The sequence below is a fragment of the Leptonychotes weddellii genome, chromosome X (assembly GCF_054177405.1).
Source record: "Leptonychotes weddellii isolate Sample4059 chromosome X, ASM5417740v2, whole genome shotgun sequence".
Taxonomy (NCBI): domain Eukaryota; kingdom Metazoa; phylum Chordata; class Mammalia; order Carnivora; family Phocidae; genus Leptonychotes; species Leptonychotes weddellii.
The window spans coordinates 69,242,207-69,256,456 of NC_138385.1; the positions used below are offsets into that span (position 1 = coordinate 69,242,207).

The 14,250-nt window shown below is 53.1% G+C and overlaps 1 protein-coding gene across 1 annotated transcript; it reads left to right on the plus strand.

The window, feature by feature from the left end:
• The first annotated feature begins 1,516 nt into the window (after positions 1–1,516).
• On the plus strand, positions 1,517–13,207 carry SYP (synaptophysin). Its single transcript, XM_006738395.3, has 7 exons — positions 1,517–1,620; positions 2,786–2,851; positions 4,028–4,152; positions 6,877–7,072; positions 7,828–8,019; positions 9,166–9,496; positions 11,677–13,207. The coding sequence occupies exons 1-6, from the start codon at positions 1,585–1,587 to the stop codon at positions 9,490–9,492; spliced, it is 942 nt and encodes a 313-aa protein (XP_006738458.1). The 5' UTR covers positions 1,517–1,584; the 3' UTR covers positions 9,493–9,496; positions 11,677–13,207.
• Positions 13,208–14,250: the final 1,043 nt, after the last annotated feature.

A 14,250-nucleotide genomic window follows, 5' to 3' on the forward strand; every position in this document is an offset into this window, starting at 1 on the left:
AAAAAAGATGTAAGATGAGGATGGTAGTAGTACCTGCTTTATAGGGTTGCTGTGAGGATTTAAATGAGTGATACATTGAAGCTCTCCCAACAGTGCTTGACATGGAACAGCGACAATTTAAAATGTTAGCCATTCTCTATATAACTAGAATATAATCCTTTCCTTTTCTTTCCACACAATTCCCACACAGTTTGGCATCTTGCATGTCTTACTTAACTATCTTGGTGATCATTCCAAGGCTCCATATTAGTATTTTTTTAAAGATTTTATTTATTTATTTATTTGACAGAGAGAGCGCACATGGGCATGCACGCACGCACAAGCAGGGGGAGCGGTAGGCAGAGGGAGAGGGAGAAGCAAGCTCTCTGAGCAGGGATCCCGATGTGGAGCTGGATCCCAGGACCCTGAGATCATGACCTGAGCCGAAGGCAGATGCTTAACCGACTGAGCCACCCAGGTGCCCCTCCATATTAGTATTAATGACAGCTGCATAGTACTCCATTTTGTGGCTCTATCGGATTTTACTTAAATGGGCCACTAGTAATGAGCACTTAGGGAGTGTCCACGCTTTCATATTATAAACAGCACTGCAGTGAATCATCTTATACATACATCTTTTAGCACATGTATGAATCTGTCAGATAAGTTCCTAGAAGTATAAATGCTGAGCTGAACAGTATATGGATTTGTTAGTTTGCTGGATTTTGCCAAATTGCCCTCTACATAGGTTATTCCGATCTAACTTCCACTGGTAATTTATGGGAATGCCTGTTTCTGGCCAACCTGCCAATATTGAACTTAAGCAAACTTTTATATTCACCACCCTCAAAGATGAAAAACAGTATCTTAGTAGTTTTTATAGGCATTTCTTTTAGCATAAATGAGGTTGACCATCTTAAACTCCAATTGTATTTATCCACTGGATTTTGCAACACGGCTCTCGCCATTGACCTGTGGGCCTAGTTTCAGTGGCATGAAGGAGGGAAAGTCCAATTAAAAGAAGGCTGAGGAATAAACAGGACGTGAAGGGTAGAGTTGGAGCAGGCAAAAATTTGACTAAAAGGAAAGAGAGAAATAGGGGAGATGGTTGGAGGAGGAGGGAGGGGTTTTTAAGACCTTGAACTATGTTTAAATCGCTGAGACTTTGGGCACTGCCAATTACTAGCGGGGCGACCTTGTGCAAGCAGCTTCACCTCTCTGGGGATTCATTTTCCTCATCCGTAAAAACGGGGCTAATAGTCCCTACCACAGAGGGCTGTTGTAAGGAACACAGTCAACAAACTCCGTAAAGTGGCAAAAACGCCGTACCGCGGGACCGAACGGTCCTCCTCTCCCCAGACCTCTAGATGTGTTTTCCGAGACACCGATCTTCCCAGGGCGCTCTCGCGGCTCCAGCTTTAGGGCTGGAATGGCGGCCGGCGAGATTTCGGGTCGGCCCGCGGTGTGCAGGCGCGCGCCGCGAGTGGGGCGGGGGCGCGAGGGGCGGAGCCGCGGCCGCCTGGCTGTTCCGACGATCGCGCGCCGCCCCCGCCGCGCCCCGCGCCCGCCCTTGTTAGCAGGCGCCTCCCGCCCCCCGCATTGCTGATGCAGCTGCTGGCAGACATGGACGTGGTGAATCAGGTACGCGTTCCAGCACCGAGGACAGAGCCCGCCGCTGCCCGGCCTCCCCGCCCGGATCGCCACGGATCAGGCGACTCTGAGAGGTGGTGGCCAGGGTCCTGGCAGCGGACACTCGGTCCCCGGCACTGGGGCTGGGGTCTGCGGCAGGCGAGGGAGGAAGGGGGAGGTGGAGAAAAGAAGAAGCGCGCCCTTTGCCGCAGCGAGGGCCGTCCTCACTGCCGCAGCGGGGTCTGCCAGAAGCCCGGTTCCTTACCGGCGATCATGAGGAGAGGAAGAGGGGTCTTGGGGCTAGAGTAGGGGCAACGGGGAGGGGGAGAGGAGGAAGAGTGGAAGGAAGATGGGGGTTGCTGGTAGATGAGCTAGGAAATAGAGCGACAGAAGGCGTGGGGGAGGGGGAGGGCTGACACCTGCCCCTCCCAGGAAAGGTACCCCAGTAGATGACCACCCCTTCCCCCAGAGCAGACCAAGGGACACGATCCGACTTTGCCTCTCCAAAACCCCTAGTCTCCCCTCCCCCAATGCATATCCAGTGAAGCCATGTCCCAGCCCTCCTCCACCTTAATCAGCCCATACCCTCTCTGCCATCTCACTCTTCTTCACCACCTCAGAACCTCACCCTCTCTCTAACCAGTACAAACCCCTCCCCATCCTCATCACTTCAGACCCACCACCACCACCATCTGTCTCACCTTTACCGCTGCAGACCCCTCCCCCACCCTAGCCAAACTGACCCTCCTGTTATGACTCACCTTCACCACCCAAGACCCCCTCCCCCACCCTAATGAACCCCGACTCCTTCCTCACTCTCTCCACCTGATCCCCTTCGCCATCTGACTCACCTTTACTGTTTCAGACCTTCTCCCCTTCCCTAATTAGTCCGAACCCCATCCCCATCTTCCTCACCCCAACAACCCTCTGCCATCAACCTCACCATCTCCCCAGACCTCCCCTTCAGTCCTGAACCCCGAGGGTCTTCTCTCAGAGACTCTGTGCTCACACCTTCCCTGAAGTGTCACTTTCTCCTTCCCACCCCTTCTCTCCCAACATCACTCACTCCCGGAGGTCACATGCCCTAGTCCCAGGGGTCATCACCTGGTGGCCTTGCCCCTCACCTCCCTTTCCATCCCCAACAATCCCACCCCCTCGCCACCGTTTCTCTCCTCAGCTGGTGGCCGGGGGTCAGTTCCGGGTGGTCAAGGAGCCCCTTGGCTTCGTGAAGGTGCTGCAATGGGTGAGTGTGGTCTGGGCCATGGGGAGAGAGAAGGAGGTGGTGGGGTCTGGAAGAGTAGGGGTGGGGAGCAAGGAATGGATGGATGGGTGAGTGGGTGGGTGGGGGTGGAAGGGGTTGGAAGAATTGGGCTCCAGGGTGAGGTCCCAAGGGGCCGGGGCCAGAGAATAGATGGGCTGTGATGTGACGTCATGTAAGACCAAGGGTACCCCCGTTGTGAGGTGGAAGAATGTGACGTCCTATCTCCTCCCTTGAGGTGAGAGAGGGGCAGGGGAGGTGGAGCCTGAAGCTGGTTGCTGCGGAAAAGATGCAAAGCCAGAGAAATCCAGAAACAGTGAAAGAGACTGAGAGAATGAGAGACAGGGAATGATGGAGACAGAGATGGAAATACCGAGAAGAAAAGACAGAGAGATGAAAGAGAGTGGAGACAAGCAGAAAGAGACAAAGAAAAAGGGAGACAGAGATGCACAGAGAACAGAGATGCCAAGAGAAATAGACACAGGAAGAGTGGCAGGGAAAAAAAAATGGGATGGGGGAGAGACAGAAACAGAGAAAGAGAGATACTCAGAGGAGAGAGGAAAGGAGAAACTGATACACAGAGAAAAAGAGATGCACAAGGGAGACAGAGAGAGCATGATACAGAGACCAAGTCAGAGACAGAGCAGGGAGATAGATACAAACAGACCAAGGACGGAAACACACAGAGGGAGGGACATACATTTACACAGATGGAGCCAGAGAAAAAAGAGACAGACAGAGACCTATATCGATACTAGAGAGTCAGAGGCGGAGAGTGAAACAGAGATACAGAGACAAAGAGACATCTGAGAAAGACAGAGAAACAAATACCAAGAGAAATAGAGACACAGAGAACAACAGAAGACAGGCAGAAATACACAGAGAGACAGAGAAATAAAGAGACTGAGATAAAAGAGAGAAGGAGGGGGGTCAGAGCACTGAGAGGTAGAGACAGAGAGACATTGAGAGAAAGACTGGAAGAGACAGCCACACCCCTGTAATCAGCTTGTCCTTGGAGCCGAGGAGCCCTGATTAGGGGGTGGGGGTGGGGGCTGGTCCATCTGCTGCTGCTTGTGCTGGGCCCCGGTCTGTCCAGGGGAGGGCAGCCCAGCCCACATGTGCACAGGCTCACCGTGACCGCCCCCGTCCCTGCTGCCCAAGGTCTTTGCAATCTTCGCCTTTGCCACGTGCGGCAGCTACTCCGGGGAGCTCCGGCTGAGTGTGGAGTGTGCCAACAAGTCAGAGAGTGACCTCAGCATCGAGGTTGAATTCGAGTACCCCTTCAGGTGCGCCCCCCCACCCCAGCCCACCGGGGGGGGGATCCCCAGAGAGAGGGTAGGGGTGGGGTAAGACTGGCCAACACTGCCTCCCTGGTGGCTCCTGTTCAGCCCTCACCTCAGGAGACCACACTGGCTCAGGTCACTGCGCATGCACTGAGCACCTACCTTGTGCCTGGCACTGCTCTGGACATCTAGGACATCTGGTGAGCAAGACAGGCATAGGCTGTTGCCCTCTGGCTGTGTTCTAGTGAATGGGGAGGGGCAGGAGACCAGCAATAAACAAGATTCAAAAGTAGAAGTATATACGGATAAATAGCCTTAGAGCACTAGTTGCTCAATTATGTCAGCCAATATTATTTAATTCCCATTCATTCATTCCATATACGTTTTTTTGGAGAACCTACTGTGTGCCAGTTTCTGCTCAAAGTGCTGGGGACATAACAGGGGGAAAAAAAAAAAAAACAACAGACCAAGCTCCCTAGCGTCATGGAGCCAACATTTTAACAAATAAATTAATAAAAAGGATGATTGCAGACTGGGAGAAATTCAAAGAGGGGGTCCTCGTGCAGGGTTTTATCCCAGAGAATAACGAAGGGGTCTGATTAGCTATAGGGAATGATTAAACCCAGCTAAGCAATTCTGATATTTACTGGACTCATACTGTGTGCCAGGTGCTAGGAACATGAGGACGAGCACAAACAGGCAAGGTCGCTGCCCTCGCAATGATGCTTCCCTCCTGGGGAGTGGGAAGACAGAGACCCAAAGACACAATTTCAGTAGAGGCTTCTGAGGTTCCTCCACTCCTAGGACAAATCACGTAACTGCTCCAGGTCTCAATTTCCTCGTCGGTAAAAGGGGATAATTATACCCCGTACAAGGTTATGAAGCATAGCAACTGAGTTAATACTTGTGAAGTGCTTAGCACAGTGCAGGGCACATGATGAGCGCTCCACCAGGGCTTGTCACAATAAAGAAAATAAACAAGTTTAAGGAACTCAGGAAAGAGGTCAGGGATTGAGTTGGAAATTGGGCACTTCCGAGCACTAAGGATAAATGTAGGCTCAGGGGATCACCCATGGGGGAGAGGGAAGAGTGGAGAGAGGAAAATCCAGGACAGACCCTGAGCAATGGTTGAAAGAAAAAGCGGCACCAGGGAGGTGTGGCCTGAGGGGCAGTGGGGAGCAGGGATCCACTGGTGCACAGAAGCCAGGGAACAGAGTTTCGGGGAGGAGGGGAGCTGGCAGCATGGGATACTGCTGGGAGTCCTTTGGGAATCCAGAAGGCCACAAAAACCTGTGGACTCCTCAGGAGCTCCCATACCTAGGACCTCCAGTCGTGAAGATCTGCCTTTTACCCACAAGTCTCCTGGGGGAAAAAGCCTTTGCCCTGGTCCCCTTGACCGACCCCCCCACTGCCCTGATAACCCCCAAGGGCCCCCCATTTCCCATCAGACACCCCCTCTCCCAACCCAGCCTACTAGGAACCCAGAAACTTACCCAGATTAAACTCTTCACTCTGTCATTTAGCAGCGGTACAACCTTGGGCAACTTAACACAACCCTGCTGAGCCTCTGGTCATCTGTAAAATGGATATACTAATGCCTGCTTTAGAGAAGTGGGGGGGGGGAGGGTCATTAAATGAGGCAATTAGCTAAAGTGCCTTGTAGGTGATCAGTAAGTGTAAGCCCCTTCCCTCAGAACCTTTGCCACACAAGGGGACTAGCACCATTTGCTCAGTCTCAGGATCCTGCCCCCCAGTCTGAGGCCAGAGGTCTAGGGACCCCACCCCAGACCTTCTCCCTACACGCATTTTCTCCCTATGACCTCCATTACACCGCAGGAAAGGCCTTAGTCCCAGGACACCTTCCCAACCTGCGCCTCCCCACCTCACATACGTACATCCATTCTGTGTGCTCCAGGATCCCTCCTACCCTCCTGTCTGTCTGTCTGTCTTCTGTTCTGTAGTCTCTGTGCTCTCCTCTGCTATGCATACGTTTCTTTTCTCTTGGGGACCTGAAGTGGGGTAGGGAGAAGAGTCAACACGATGTAGGGGAAGACACAGTGTTCAGAGCCCAACTGTGCCATTCTCTCCCCAGCTGTGTGACTTTAGGCAAGTTAATGCACTTCTCTGAGCCTCTGTACATTTCATTTGATGAACATCTATTGAGCACCTACTATGTGGCAGCACTGTTCCAGGTCCTAGGGATACAGCAGTGAACGCAACAAATGAAAAAGCCTAGCCCTCTTTTAATTACAGGAAAAATCCAGGAAAAAAGTAAAACACATGATATGTCAGATGCATGGGGTATCACTGCTACAGAGAAAAACAGAGCTAGGAAGGGGGCTAAGGAGCACTGGGAGGGAATGGTTCCATTTGATTTTAATACTGAGATCAGGAAAGGCCTCACTGAGGTGAAAGTTGAGCAAAACTTGAAGGACATGAAGGGAGTAATGTATAGGAGAAGGGCATCCCAGTGCAAAGATCCTGGGGTGGGAGGGTGCCTGGTACATTCTACAAATAACCAAGAGGTCAAAGTGCCTGGGTTGGAGTAAGGGTTGAATGAGACCTATTTCACCAGGATGCTGTGAACAATCAGTAAAATGTGACTGGTATACAGTAGGTGCTCTGTGAATGGTTATTTCCTCCTCTTTCTTCCTGGGACCATGACTGGGCAGGGGGGATGGTGGGTGTTCTTAGGGTCTGGCCCACACCTGCCATGTCTCTCCACAGGCTGCACCAAGTGTACTTTGATGCACCCACCTGCCGAGGGGACACTGAGAAAATCTTCCTGGTGGGAGACTACTCCTCATCGGCCGAATTCTTTGTCACTGTAGCTGTGTTTGCCTTTCTGTACTCCATGGGGGCTCTGGCCACCTACATCTTCCTGCAGAATAAGTACCGAGAGAACAACAAAGGACCCATGATGGTGAGCCCCCCACAGCCACTCAAGTGCAGGGCCCGGGGTGGGGGCGGACATGGAGCCTCAGGGACACGGCCATGTTCATAGGCCACTCCCAAACCCTAGACAGCCCCACATGCCGGCAGTCAGCATAAGAGCCACAGATGTTACCGCTGTCGCTGCTGTGAGCATCAAAGAAACCCAACCATAGAATGACAGGGACACACTCAGAGCCCACATAGAATCCCAGACAGGCCCACCTCTGGAAACCTGCCACCTCGCACACCACCACGCAGTCTAGATCAAAGGAAGGTGCACAGAGGTTCACCGTGACAGTCATGCTTGTCATCATGCCCACCCAGACACATTGATTCCTACACAGCTGTACTCCTACACCCTCATCCCAGACACAAAATGACATAAATTCCTACATTCAGATGAAAGTAGAAAGACGCTATTTTCACAGATTTGGAAACCATCCCACAAAATCCCCGCCCCCACACAATTACACTCCCACATCCTCTGTGTCAAAGACACACACGTGCACGCACACATTCACACTCTCTCACACACACACACACACACACACACACACGCCCAAGCTAGGAATGCTCACCTTCAAGTGAGTATTGGGGGCTTCAGAGCTGAAAAGGCAGGGAAGAGACAGGGCTTTTCTGCAGGGCCTCCCTCTCCCAAGAAAGCCTGTGATCTGAGGAGGCCCTGCAGCATGACATGAAGCAGCCCACTCACAGTGCCATCTGCCTCTCCCCTGCCTGTCCTAGGACTTCCTGGCCACGGCAGTGTTCGCCTTCATGTGGCTGGTTAGCTCATCAGCGTGGGCCAAGGGGCTGTCAGACGTGAAGATGGCCACTGACCCAGAGAACATTATCAAAGGGATGTCTGTCTGCCACCAGGGGGGGAATACATGCAAGGAGCTGAGGGACCCTGTGACCTCTGGCCTCAACACTTCAGTGGTAAGCCCTGGGAAGGTGGCTGGACCGCTGGGCCAGTTGGGGAGGGAGGCTGGGAAACTCACAGTCTGGCCTGGGGATTGGTGGAGAGAATAGAATTAGGGGAGAATTCAAAGGAGATCCAAGAGGGCTCCCTGGAGGAGGCATGCCAACAACAGGGCCTTGAAGGATAAGATAGCAATTAAAACAAATAGTCCCCGGGAGGGGAATATGAGACTGTCTGTCCGATTAGGTTTGGGAGATCTGGATCCCAGGCCCAGCCTAGTCGTGGAGAACCTCTGGCAACTCAGTACCGTCTTGGGACCTCAATGTCCTTATACAGTATGCAAAATGAAGAATAACTTGAAATGTTTCCCACTTGGACTCCCCCTACTGGCCAGAGTCAGACTGTCTGAGCTTCAATCCCAGCTCCGCCACCTGCAACTCTGGGACCTCAAACTAGTTACTCAACCTCTCCACCTCAGTCTGAGCATGTAAATTGAAAACTGCTAAGAGGTCCTGCTCCAAAGTTGAGTATTCAGTGAACTAGTAACATACAAAGTGCTTAGAAAAGGGCCTGGCATGTGGTAAGTTGTATACAAGTGTTACAGATACTAAGATACCAACTTTTTTTCTGTCACTTGCTGGGTGTGAGACATTGAGCACATTAGCCTCTCTGGGCCTCAGTTTCCTCAACTGTAAAGAGGAGATATTACTTCCTGTCCCCAAATTGAATTATATTGTATATATTTAAGCTCCATATATTTGTTTCAATATAAAAGCATATATTTATATACTTTGTATATGCGTATATACATGTGTATATGTGCATCTGTTAGTGGTATATCTACATACATAATGAAAATTTATGCTGAACATTTTACTCTATTACAAATTTATATTATATTTTATACATGTATAAATGTGTGTATGTCATAGTGATAGATGTCAACATCCTCGAGAGTCTGAATTCTAACATGGCCCATGCCCCCTACCCCAGGTGAATTTTCTGCACATTTGCGTTCATGCGCCAGGACTCTAGAGGGTCCGGGTTTTATTACCACCACCCTTCGGGAGGCCACGGATCTATGCTCGACGCAGGCGGCCTCGACGTCCCCCGGGGCCAACTCAATGGGCGCAGGACGACAGCCAGGCTTTGTCTCCCCGCAGGTGTTCGGTTTCCTGAACCTGGTGCTCTGGGTCGGCAACCTGTGGTTCGTGTTCAAGGAGACAGGCTGGGCTGCCCCATTCATGCGCGCACCCCCCGGCGCCCCAGAGAAGCAACCAGCGCCCGGGGACGCCTATGGCGAGGCGGGCTACGGGCAGGGCCCCGGCGGGTACGGGCCCCAGGACTCCTACGGGCCCCAGGGCGGCTACCAGCCCGACTACGGGCAGCCCGCCGGCGGCGGTGGCGGCGGCTACGGGCCTCAGGGAGACTACGGGCAGCAAGGCTATGGCCCTCAGGGTGCGCCCACCTCCTTCTCCAATCAGATGTAGTCTGGTGAGTGACGGGCGGGCGGCGCGGCCAAGGAGGGTACAGGAAGGGAGACGGGCGGGTCAGTGAGCCAATAAGAGTCAAGAGTAAATGGTACGTAGGCACGGGGTGGAGGTTTGAAGGCGCCAATAGAGAGGCGGAGCTACATGCGAAGGACGAAACACTAGCCAACAAATGGAGAGCAAGAGAGTGGTGCTTGAGGATGGGCAGAATGAGAAGCCAATGGGAGAGAAGTAGTAGCGCCTCCCTGAGGGAAGGGAGGGGAGAGAAAAGCGGGCAGAGCAACCAATGAAAGAAGGGAATGGCAGGGGGACTTGCGTAGTGCAGGAATCCACGAAGGGAAGAGGAGGTGGGCCTTAGAAGTGATTAGTAAGCCAGTATGTTCCAATAAGGCCAATAGATGGTGAGGGTAAAGGGGCTTGGGTCATGAAGGTCAGACAAGCTCACCAATCCCGGAGGAGGTGATCGATCGGCCATCTCTCCCCAACCCGTGTGGTGAGAGAGGTGGTGTGGAATTTCACGGAAGGAAGGGGGCGGGCGGAAGCAATGGAAAGCCTTGCAGGCCTTCTTGCTGGGCCTCAAAAGAGAAGTGTGATTTCCTCACCTATGAGGGAGGGAAATGGGAAGAGGCAGGGGGATGGCAACACGTGGGTGGAGGTAGCTTCTGGCACTTGGCCAGGGTGGAAAGGGCAGGGAGGAGTTTATTAGGTATCTCACGTCTAATTAATCAAAAACTCCTGTTGACTCTTACCTTCAAAATATATCCATAATCTTCCACGTCTCACTGTCCTCTCCGCTGGACATCTTCACAGCTTTCTACCCGCATCCCCATTCTGTTCTACTCACAGCATTGGGAAGGATCCTGTTAAATCCTAAATCTGGACACGGCCCTCCTGTGCTCACAGCCTTGCCTGGGCACCCATCTCACTCACCTTAAAAGCCAAAGCCCTCACCAGGCATGACGCCAAGCGTCACCTGTCCCTTCTCTGACCTCCCACCTCCTCCCACTCCCCACCCCCAACTGCATTCCAGGCACAAGCCAAATTCAGGGCCTTGGTACTTGCTTTCCCCCTGGAGTTTTCCACCCACACACACTGATAACCTTACTTGGCCAGCTTCTTAAAGTCCCCTTTCTTATCTCTCTTATAGTACCCCGTGTTTTTCTTACCACAGTCTGTAATTATTAGTTTATATGTTTATTGACTGTCTCTTCCACTAAACCACAGGACGTGACCATGACTTATTCATGCTGTACACACATCACTTAGAGCCCTACTAATGTTAAGAAACATTTATTGAGGAAATAATAGAAACGACATGAGACACTTTACTCTCATTTTATGCTTTTCTGCTCAAAATCTTCCCGTGACTTACACCTCATCCAGAGTCAAAGCTGATGTCCTCACAACCTAGTCCACACGGCCCTTTATGACCCCATTACTCACCTCTCTGACATCACCTCCTACCACTGTCCCTTGCTCACTCCACTGGAGCCCCACTGACCTTCTTGCTGTTCCTCAAACACACTAGACATGGCTCTACCCCAGGGCCTTTGCACTGGCTGTTCCCCTGCCTGGAATGTTCTTCATCCCAGTTATCTGCATGTCTCATTCCCTCACCTCCTTAACTCTATTCCAATATCACTTCTTAAATGAGGTCTTCTCTGACAACCCTACTTACCACAGCTACATTTCTTCCTCTACTGGCACTCCTAATCCCCCTCACCCTGGTCTACCTTTTGTTTTTACATTGCACTTACTATCACCTGATGTCCTACCTTGTAAGGCTACTGTGAGGATAGATAACTCACTTACATATTTTTGTTATTGTTTGAAGTCTGTCTTCTCTGTCACAAGGCAAGCACCACAAAGATAAGGAGCTTTGTTTTGCCCAATACAGTGTATCACCAAAGGCTAGAACAGTACCTGTTAATGGACATTTTTGGGTTGGGGGAGGGGGGACCATAATGTCTTTGGTACTTAATCTAGTGGGCAAAAGGTCTGTCTTCGCGGTAGGGGCAGCTGGGATGAAGCTGACCCGAGGACTATAAATGAAGAAGGAAGGAAGAAAAGGCATGGCAGGCAGGGGGTAAAGCCAAGGTGGAAGCATAGCAGCCCAGCCCCCCTCCCTAAGGGCGCAACCTACGTCTGGACCCCCTCTCCTTTCTGTGTCTTTTGTCTCCACAGGTCAGTGCGGCCCGGGAGGACCCCATGGGTGGGCAAGAGCTCAGAAGCCCTGCCCCCCTTTCCACCCCTATACCCCAGGTCTCCGCCCCTCAAGCCAGGAGACGCTAACTCTCTTTGCAGTTTATATATATATATATTATATATAAATATCTATTTATCTGTCTGAGCCCTGCCCCCACTCCACACCCCTCATGCATTAGGGGCCTGACCTTGAGTGGGCCCCTCTCCTAACCCCACCCCATCCCTTGCATCCCTTGGCCCCTCTCTGTTCCCTGGCCCTGTGCCCTGAGGTTGGGGCACTCTGAAAGGGGGACAGGGAAAAGACAGGTCTCAGCTGTGTGGGGAGGGTCAGTGTGACTTCAGACTCTCTCCCCTCTCTCCCTTCCCTTCTCCCAACTGGCCTTGACTCCTCCAGCAATGCCTGAACAGGGGCCATTAGGGGAAATTCAACCCTGAGAGGAGAGAAAGGCAAACTGGGGGACTTGACCCAAGGTGGACTTGTAGAGGAGCTCTGGGGTGGAGAGGACTAGTAAGCAAGGGGTTTGGGTTCCAGACATACTGGAACTAGAGTCTAAGGAAGAGGGGTGCCCTAGAGCATTCTGGAGCAGGGCTTGGAAGGAGGCTGAGGGCGTGGTTCTAGAATGGGTGGAGCTTTGAGTGAGGCAGGGGTAGGGGCCCAAAAGTGGGCAGGGTTTGGAATAGGACAGGGTTTTATGGAAGGGGTGTGACCTGGGACCTGGGGACTGCGTTCTAGAGCGGTGGGGCCTGAACCAGGCAGGGGGTGAGGCTCCAGAGTGGGCGGGTCTTGGATTGGGACCAGAGTGCACGGAAGGGGTGTAGCTAGGAATATTCAGGAGCCTGAGTTTGATTCTAAGCGGGGGCAGATCTTGTGCAAGGCAAGAAGTGGGATTCAGGAATGGGCCAAGTTTGACATGAGGTCGTGGTCTGGGTTCTAGACAGGGCGGGGCGTAGAGCGGGTGTTCATGGTGGTTTCAGAAGGGGCAGCTCACCCCAATGGAGCAGTGAAAAAAGTGTTTTAAAGTGGGCGGGTTTGGCAGTGGAGGGGGGAATACCCCTAGTCAAAGCTGAGGGCTGAGGTGGCCTGGGAGGAGCTGAGAGGTAAGGCTTGGAGGGTGAGGGGTGGGATCCAGAGAGAAGCACCCCCCACACCCTTGCCCACCCCCGCGTGATGGGACAGCTAGGTAGTCAGAGGACAGAGCCAACGGGTCTGTGGGGCCGGCCCACCCCTCCCTCCCCTTTCCTTGCCTCCTCCCTCCGTCCACACCCGCGCCCGCCCCAGGGTGGCCGGAGGCCCGGTCTGGAGTCCCTCTCCTGCACCCTCCGCTGTGTCTGTGACGTCGGTAGTGCCTGTGATTGTGTATGCCATTTTGTCTGGCTGTGGTCCCTCCCCCTCTCCTCCAGACGCCCCCCCCCCTTTTCCTAGCCCTTCGGTATTGTTTGAAGACCTCCCCGAGGAAGAACAAATAGGATTAATTCTCCTACCCTAAATAAACTCCTCAACCACCTAGTCCACCCGGCTCTGATTTCTCAGTGTGTCTTTTTTCTTTGGAGGGGGGAGGAAGAAGGAGAGGTGGGGGAGAGGCGGCGAGAGGAAGCTCCGCCCCTGACCTGCTGGATGGACCTGCCGTTCAAGTCACCCCATCACTTTAGGTCCCTCCAGCCGGGTTATGCCAAGCTGCAGCCTCCGTGCAGCCTCCCTTGTCGATCATTCTAAGTCCCGCTCCGAGTAGCCCTGCCCACTGCCCCACTACTGGCTGGCGAAGGCCCGGTCTTTCTAGGGTTCGGTTCTAATTCTGGTCCACTAGCCGCTCCCCTTCCCAGGCCTTTGTGGAGCCCTGTCCTCAAACCCCAAGGGGCCCGACTAGGGCCCCTATACTTCACAGGGAGCCCTCCCCCTACCTACCCGCCTCGTATTCTTCAGACCCAGCTTTCTCGCCATTTCCTTTCCGCGCCCCAACTGGAGAACTGGGAGACCCGCTGGGTGGCAAGGCCAGGAGGCGGAGCACGGGGGTGACTCGTTACCTCATTCATTCATTCCCTTTAACCCCTCCCTGGCTCCTCCCTGGGGCAGGGAGGGGCGGGAAGTGACTGGGATGTGCGTAATGGAACTGGGTACGGAGGAGGTACCCTGTGCCCACGCCGAAAGGCCGGTTGCTGCTGCCGCCACCTAGCCTAATTAGAAACCCCCGCCCGGCGCCCGAGTTCTGACGGCGGGCCGGGGACCCCCTCCTCCCAGCCCTGAGGCACAGCGAAGCCTGACATGCGAAGGAGAGACTCCCAGCTATGGGACTGAGCTCAGGGAAAGGGATATCTAACTGGAGAGAGAAAAATAGGAGCCAGGAAAGGAAGGCTTTAAGATCTATTTCTCAGGACTTAGGGGGACAGGACAGCTGGGCCTGTAAGGAAGGGGAGGGAGCGAGGAGTGGGGCCTCGGAACCTGGCCAGTGACTTTAACCTCTTCCCGCCATAAGTCTCAAATAGTCCTGGCTCTGATAGGGTTTGGGAGTGGGGGCTGTGGGGGTGTTTAAGAGCTAGCTCTCTGATGGTGGCGAG

Excerpts from the sequence above, each read along its gene's own strand:
- SYP (XM_006738395.3), top strand. The coding sequence starts at position 1,585 with ATGCAGCTGCTGGCAGACATGGACGTGGTGAATCAG. Across the intron at positions 4,153-6,876 it reads GAATTCGAGTACCCCTTCAG|GCTGCACCAAGTGTACTTTG; the intron begins GTGCGCCCCCCC and ends GTCTCTCCACAG. Across the intron at positions 7,073-7,827 it reads ACAACAAAGGACCCATGATG|GACTTCCTGGCCACGGCAGT; the intron begins GTGAGCCCCCCA and ends TGCCTGTCCTAG.